Consider the following 8,557-nt stretch of genomic DNA (forward strand, 5'->3'; position numbering starts at 1 on the left):
ATATCAAAATTTTCAATAATTTGTTTCTAAAACAGTCTGTCATGTTAACAAAAACTTTAATTTGGTATCATGTTTAGATATAATTGTGATGTAATTTGTATATTTATCGGAATCAAACTACAAATTTTGGTGCTTTACGGTATTTGAATTTGTGATAGTCGTTTTCTAGATCTTCTTTTCGTAATTGAATTCTATTCTATGCCACATGTCGCCGTCATGGTAGGCAAATATCTTATTATCGAAGTTAATATGACAATGACTTGAATGACATTTTCAAAATATAACCTGAATGTAGACCATGTAATAAAAATTAATGATTTCACTAAGGAATTGTCAGGTAAAAATAAGGTAGCTTTTGAATTATTTTTCTGAATAAAGAAATCATTAAACATTTTCAATTTTTTAATAATCAAGTCATTGAATATTTTTTAAATAAATAAACTATCAAACTTCTAGAATTTGGTTATATATATTCTTTTAGCCTAAGAAACTAATTGTAATTGACTAAAAATATTTAAAATAAAAGAACATAAATTAATTTTACATAATCCAAACCCTATGTCATTCAAACCCCTCACATCCAATGCCAGGATGGTAAAAAAACCGAAACCCATGGTGAAAACCAAAAATTTAAATTTTTGGGCCTAGTTCAAGGCCTTTTTATCAAGGATGGTGTGGGGATCAGGGACGGTTTTGGTTATCGGTTTTCGTGACGGGGATACCAATAACAGGCACGAATCCGACTCGTTCTCATTCCTAACGCAAATGCTCCCATCGTCGTCTTTTGCTCTCCACCACCACCGGTATCCCTTGCTATAAATCTCTCTCTTTTTTATTTGTTTTTTTTCTTTTCCCCCTTTTTGATTTGTCTTTACATATTACATTAAATTGTTGGAAAAGAGAGAGAATCTAACGAAAAAAAACATATAAAAAAGACGGAGGTTGTTGGCAGGGGTAAATGACGGGGATGGGCGTATGGAGAACGGGCGGTGATGACCCGACGGGGGAAGCGATGCCGTTGGGTGCGAGGGTTTGAGTAACATAAGGTTTGAGAATGGAAAAAATTGATTTAAGTTGTTACTTTAAAACTTTTCTACCCGGTTACAACTAATTTTTTCGGGTTAAAGTTATGCAAGTAACGCATTTTTACAAGTTCGATGGTTTATTTATTAACAAAATGTTCATTGACTTAGTATCCAAGACGAGAAAGTTCAATAATTTATTCATAAAAAGAAATTCAAGAACTTAATAATTTAAAATAGGAAAACTCATTAGGTTTTGCATATATTATAAATATCCTTTTCTTATGGAAATTCCAAAACATTAAGATTTTGGAAATTAAAATTGCGGTCCTATGACTATTTTGGTAAACCTTGTAAAGAAGTAGCTAAAAGATGACACCAACTTGTAAAAATGACTATTTTAATTAATTTCCTTACGATTTTTATAAAATATTGAGGTTGAAAAGACATGTCAGGGGTTGTTTGGTCCAAGTAGGGAATGGAAAATGAAATAATAGAGAATGAAAATGACAATGACAATGACAATGACAGATAATAAAAATGAGAATGAACTTTCATTCTCTTTAAATTTGGGGATTTAACGAGAATGAGCCCATTATATTATATAAAACTAAACAGGTTCTTTTATTTTCAATCATATTAATTACTGTCCAAACACCTTCCGATTCCGTTAATTACCGCTTAATATCTCTAACCAAACACTCTCTTAGGGGTTTTTTGGTTTGCGGAATTTAAAGGAATTTGATGAAATTGAAATGACAAATTTCTTTGACCAAATTCCAATTAATTTGTTTGGTTCACCCCTTGAAATGGATGGAATCCTTCAAATTCCATTGGATTCCACAAATCAATTAAATTCATCATTTTTGGCATAATGAAATGAATTGAATTCTATCACTGCCCATCACTTGCCCCACCCCAACCATGCTACTATTATTCGTCACGCCGCACCACCATACCACTATTGTCGCCGCCCACCCATCCTACCCCAACCCGCCACTAACCACCATGTCATTACTGTTGTTATCACACCCACCCACCCACCCACCTCCCAGTCATCCATTGCACATCCGTACTACGACCTTGCTACTACCCTTAGTATCACGGTGTCACCCACTACCCACCCCCGCCACTAATCTAACTCCCACCCACTCCCCAGCCACCCGATTACCATGCCACCAATGTCGTCATCATGACTACCACCCCGCATATATGACAACACCACCCTTCTCTCCCTCCTGTCATCTTATCCGACAAAACAAATCCAGATTGAAAAGCTATCTCCATATCCGGCTAAATAAACCCAAAACAAACCAAATTCAGATCAAAATGTCGGTCATGTTCTAGGTAAAGAAATAACCCTATTTCACAAACCTAAAGAACAATAAAAACAAAATCCACCATAAATTACACATGATTATTGTCAATAAACTTGAAGAAGCGGCAAGTTCAGTAGAGCTATATAGCTAGCATCAATATTAAGAACTAGATCCAAATCTTTCAAACAAATCCGAATTGATGAACCATATATATTTGAGATGGAGGTGTTCTTCCAACCATGCATGGGAAGAATCAGGTGGTTAGAGGAGGTCTTCAATAGACGTCCATCATCTCTCTCGATAATGCTTTGTCTTTGGATACAAGAGTTCTAGGGTTTTTGTTTTTACACTTGTCATCTCCATATATTTTTTTTCATGAAACCGGTGTCATTGTCTCATCTATAACACAACCACCACCAGTCACCATTATCTCTCTTCTTGGACTAATTTCCAAGATTCATTGACTTCCACCGGAACAATCGTATGAAGAAGAAATATGGTTCAAGGAAAGTTGACAAATGACTGTGGAGGTGGCTTGGGGGTTAGTCCATGACGATGGTGAGACGGATCTAATAAAGAGAATGATGTGAACCAAATATTCAAAACACATTCAAAGTAGATATGAACATGATTGGTGTAGTCGTTGCCTCACTGGTCCTTCCGAAGATGAGTGGGCAGGTGGTCAGGTTAGTCTAAGGTACGATGGCTATTCCCACCAGATAAGACAAACCAAATGGCTTTCATGTATATATATATATATATATATATATATATATATATTACTATCAACGATATTATCCATTTATACACCAAAATCCCTCTTAAGTTAATGATAGATTAAAATAAGATAAAATGATACAAATACCAAAACGAACTTTTCTTTTAACATGAATTAGACAAAGAGATCAAAAGTGTAATTATTTCAAAATAGGAAGGATATTTGATAATAAATTGCAATCAGAAGGACCAAAAATGTAATTTACTCTTTGTTCTTTGCCAACCTTTTTTCCCCAGAATTTCAAACGATGATCCCATTGCTATCTATTTCCAGTAACCAAACGAAGGAATTCGAAAAACCTTTGGATGACCTAATCATTCTGTTATGCATCCTGAGAATTCATCCCTCCAAGATCCATAAATTTCAAAGGTAAACCCTTATCTTCTACATTCTAGATTCTTGAATTGCGTATCTCTCGTATATCTATCTCTATACATTACGTTCAATCATTCTGAATCCATCAGCACCTCTGATTTTGGCTTTTTATCCACATTCGTTAGAACCCTTTTCGTTTCCACATATGATGATCGTGAAGTAGTATTCCTCCCTCTTTTGTTCATATGTTTGCGTGAATTTTGCTCCTCTATACGTACGTGTACATAAATTCAGTGAAGACCCTGATCAACGTCTGTTTGGTGGCTTTGATTCCAACGGTAAATCTGCTGTGTTTGCATTTCAAAGGGCATCGTCAATCTCTAATCCTTTTAGTTCACTCCTTTTGATTCTTCTCTTTATTTCTGTATATGTTTTACATACATTTGTTGATGGCGACATGTTGAAGCTGAAGCATCTGATGCTGTTGATACTTTTTATTTCTGTGTTGTGTTTCTGGGTTTGATCCTATTCTTATAAAAGTGTTAACTTCAGATTCTAGTGACCTGCACTTGAATTGCAACGTATGTGTTAGGATATGTTAAATCCATTTGAAATGTCTAAAAGATCCCTTATGGGGTATACATATATACAGGTTTAATGGTTGCACTCTGGTTGTTTAAGGTCTCTTGGACCTGTGTTCGTTAGCAGCTTAATGGGACTCGCATCTTATTCATACAGCTATACATAACTTCTGGTAGTGGCTTAATGGTATAAAATGTGGCTTATTTAGTAAGGGAGCTTTATTATGCAAAAAGCCATGTTTTTTCCTAACACGACCCTTCTAATAAATACAAAATACTTCCTTTCATCTCTGAAAGAACTCTCCAAAACAAAAATCTTCCCAATCTACACAGACAGATAGCTTTATTCATATAAAGCTTAATGGAAAACCAACCACACAGTCCCTTAAACCATTTCACTTCTGTATATGTTGGAACCTCCATCTCTCCTCAATGGCTCTTTTTGAAGAGTGACCTAATAAGGTTACACATATTATGACTTGGTACCAGGACTCGATCTGTGCCGGTCTAGCCTTTGTTTGAGGGGTGGTCTTAGAGTCCCATTTCGGATAGACTTTTTCTATGTATGTTAGAACCCTCTTCTCTCCTCAACGGCTCTTTTGGTGGGTAACCCAATGGGGTTTTGTGTATTCTCACACAAACATTCATTCGTTGTGGCATTGTTGAATCGATGTGGACTTGTGGCAATGTCTTACGTAATTTATAGGGCATTTCTTACTTCAAGCTTTTGTGAATGCAACTGTTTTTATTATATTGTGATTTTTCTATTGTGTTTCTAGGATTTTTTTTTCTATATAATAGCAGAACCGAACCTTCTCTTATACAATATAACATGATTGCAGATGGATCTTAAACATGGTCGTCATGCTATCGACATAAACGTGCCATCTGCAGAGAATAGCTACGTTAGGAGTAAAGTTTGTGCAGGAGCATCATGCGGATTCTCAGATAACAAAACCAGTTCTATGGACGCCGAAGAGCGTTCATCTTCCATGTGGAAGCTAGGAGGCGGGGTTGTAGTCTGTTTCATTTTCATGGCGGTAGAAGTAGTGGGAGGAATCAAAGCAAACAGTCTTGCAATCTTAACAGATGCAGCTCATTTGTTGTCGGATGTTGCAGCTTTTGCAATCTCTTTATTTTCGGTTTGGGCTTCAGGATGGGAAGCCACACCTCGCCAATCATATGGGTTTTTCAGGATCGAGATTCTTGGAACGTTGGTTTCCATTCAGCTGATATGGCTGCTTACTGGGATTCTTGTTTATGAAGCCATTGATAGACTCCTTCATGGTTCAGTTGAAGTTGAAGGCAGTCTCATGTTTGGAATTGCTGCTGTTGGCTTAGTTGTGAATATATTCATGATCTTCATACTCGGCCATGATCATGGCCACGGCCATCATCATGGCCATGGTGACCATGATCATAGTGAAGAAGACGTTGAAAACATCCATATCCATGGACTTAGCGTCATCACGAAACAACCCCACCACCACCACCACCATAGCGGAAGTCATCATGATGGTCATGAAGATCAAAGGCAGCCATTGTTGAAATCAAAACGGAATAATATAAACGTTCAAGGTGCATATCTTCATGTTCTTGGCGATTCCATTCAAAGTATCGGTGTAATGATTGGGGCTGCGGTCATCTGGTACAATCCCAAATGGAGAATCGTTGATCCAATCTGCACACTTTTGTTTTCCATTATAGTTTTGTATACAACCATCAACATGTTACGCGATATCTTGGAGGTTCTGATGGAAAGCACACCGAGAGAGATAGATGCAACAAGTCTAGAAAGAGGTCTTTGTGAGATAGATGAAGTGGTTGCAATCCACGAATTGCATATTTGGGCGATTACAGTCGGGAAAGTGTTGTTAGCGTGCCATGTGAAGATCAGTCGTGAAGCGAATGCGGATATGGTGCTCAATAAGGTGGTCGATTACATCAGGAGGGAATACAACATCAGTCATGTTACAATCCAGATTGAGAGAGAATAAAACCATCAGCTTGATTATGCAACTTTTTTGAGCTATCAGATTTTTTTGATTGCATGATTCTTGTAGTGTTCCAAGATTATGTTGTTAGGAATTCATTTATCTACTATCATCATTGTATGGTATGGTTTTTCGGTTATCCTTTTTTTGCGTGGATAAGATTTTTGATCCTTGCCATATCCATCTGTGGTAAGATAATATAACTTGGTAAGTCTTACCGGGTTAAATGTTTGGTAAACGGGGACTGTGTTGTGTTTATGGAAAAACGTAGGTAAACTGTACAAAAGTTTTGAAGAACAATAATATTGCTGAAAAACGAGTTTATTGATGAAAAAGATGCAGTACAAGGGTTCTTTAAAGATAGATCAAATCAGAAACTAAAACCGAAAAGAGTTGTAGAAATCGAAGCTCAAAGCTTCAAGAACATATCCAAGCAGCTTTCGGTTGCGAGCCCTCTGTTCCAGAACTTATTGTAGTATTCTTCATATGTGAATTGGCTGTAAACAGCAGGCTGATCRTCGGTTACCAATTCTGGAGCAGGTCCGATCACTGCATCCGGCGATGGGCAGTAAAACGTDGGAATCGATATGCGTTCTTTTTCACAGTTCACCACAGCTCGATGCAAAATGCTCTTGTATTTATCATTGCTCAATACCTGCATTTGATCACCAATGTTGACGATGAAGGTGTTGGGAACAGGATCAACAGCAACCCATTGATCATTTCTCAAAACCTGAAGACCTGCAACATCATCTTGAAGAAGAATGGTGATCAGATTAGCATCAGTATGTCCAGGCAATCCGTAGGTYAAATCTGGTTGTGGGCATGGYGGGTAGTAATTCAARGCCATATGCTGACCATGGTTCCCCARTTGTTTGMTGATGTAATCCCTTTCGAGACCCAAACTCTCTGAAATGGCTTCAATCAATCGGAGTGATAACTCTCTTGTTTTCCGGCAATACTCCGCCACTTGGTCCCGAAAGGAAGATGGGTTGGTGGGCCATTCATGGATGTAGTTCTCGAGCGGGTAACAATGGAGTCKCAAGAAATCTCTCCAGTTAGCAACCTTTTCGGTTCGTATATTAAAGCTGGTGGATAGTCTTGTTGTCTTGGTGGGGTCGTCGGAGTAAGTCTCGAGTCTTTCTTCTTCCGGCAACCCAAAAAATTCTCTAGCGACCTGCATCATGTTGGCTACGGCGGATTCCGGTACTCCATGATTCTTGACCTGGAAGAAGCCATGGTGACGGCATGCTTGGCCGATTTGATCGACGACGGTGGAGCGTTCAGGACCTTCGAGATGATGGAGATCGATTAAGGGGATGGAATCATGGGAAACATTCTGAAGATTTGGGCGTTGGGCGATGGAGCGGATGAAGTTGGAAGGAAGTTGATCGATTTTATTATGTGAAACGAGGTCGCTGACCAGTAATGGCTTAGAGTTGGAGGAGGCAGCCATTGTTGCAGAGATATGGGATTCTAACGTGGATGAAGAAGATTATATAGCCATGGGAGATGGAATTAAAATTAATTTTTATTAAATGATTATTATTTTGGTAGGAGATTTTTTTTTTCCAAAAATAACACTTTTTATAGATTTTAGATTATAATTCAGAATCACTGTCTGTAAAAATGTCTAGATTTGATTCCTTTCTATAATGATATTTAAGAATTTCTATTAAATCAATTAAAGAACCATTGTTTTAGCGGTATTTGAACCTCTTGATTTCCAGAAGATCAGAGATTCAAACCTTATTAATGATGAGAATGATGAATGAGTTTATTTATTGTATTTATCATATATAAAATATACTTTTAAAAAATTCTGAGTTATTTTTGACAAACCACAAAAGACGAAATTTGTAGTTTGCTTATATTTTTATTTTTATTTAACTTTTGCTTAGTATAATAATAATAATAATAATAATAATTATTATTAAATTATTATGTATATCATTTGGTTGCATGCGATGGATAAGTAAGCAATGACGTGTATTTGGATGGCACTGGAGATGACGAGAATTTGCTTGCGTAAGCAGCCTACGTCATAAAATAAAAGGGAATAATATGTCGGTCAATACATAAATATGTATGAAAATATAATGTTTATACAACTTTAAACGTGTTTAGTATTGCTTATTTGAAATAACTTATATTTTTCTATAAAATTATTTATTATAAGTTAGAAGGGTTTAACTTACTCAAAAACTCTTTATTACTGGTTTAGCATCGGTGTAAGTTATTTATCCAAACACTAAAAAATGTTTATTATCGGTGTCACACAGAAACAAGTCAATAAGTTATTTTTATAAGCAATCCCAAACACTCCTTTTGTTTTATACGTGAAATATTTTGGACTGTTTCTGATATTGCAATTTTACTTGTGTTGTTTTATATATTAAACAATAAATGAAAAATAGTTTACACGAATTATTGGGTTTGGAAAATAAAATTAAAGGTTTTTTCTCTATATATCCAACCTCAACCAATCAATTATTGATTAATTTTGTATTTGTTTGATTAATAAAGAGTGTATTAGTAATTTCAATAA

General features: G+C 36.3%; 2 protein-coding genes across 2 annotated transcripts; one reads left to right on the plus strand and one right to left on the minus strand.

Moving 5' to 3' along the window:
• The first annotated feature begins 4,857 nt into the window (after nucleotides 1-4,857).
• On the plus strand, nucleotides 4,858-6,012 carry LOC112499621 (metal tolerance protein 1-like). The gene has a single exon (XM_025102929.1). The coding sequence runs from the start codon at nucleotides 4,858-4,860 to the stop codon at nucleotides 6,010-6,012; it is 1,155 nt and encodes a 384-aa protein (XP_024958697.1).
• A 304-nt stretch (nucleotides 6,013-6,316) lies between these two features.
• On the minus strand, nucleotides 6,317-7,465 carry LOC112529755 (protein DMR6-LIKE OXYGENASE 1-like). The gene has a single exon (XM_025141143.1). The coding sequence runs from the start codon at nucleotides 7,463-7,465 to the stop codon at nucleotides 6,419-6,421; it is 1,047 nt and encodes a 348-aa protein (XP_024996911.1). The 3' UTR covers nucleotides 6,317-6,418.
• Between the last annotated feature and the right edge of the window lie 1,092 nt (nucleotides 7,466-8,557).

Source organism: Cynara cardunculus (assembly GCF_001531365.2).
Source record: "Cynara cardunculus var. scolymus isolate 2C chromosome LG 16, CcrdV1, whole genome shotgun sequence".
Classification (NCBI taxonomy): domain Eukaryota; kingdom Viridiplantae; phylum Streptophyta; class Magnoliopsida; order Asterales; family Asteraceae; genus Cynara; species Cynara cardunculus.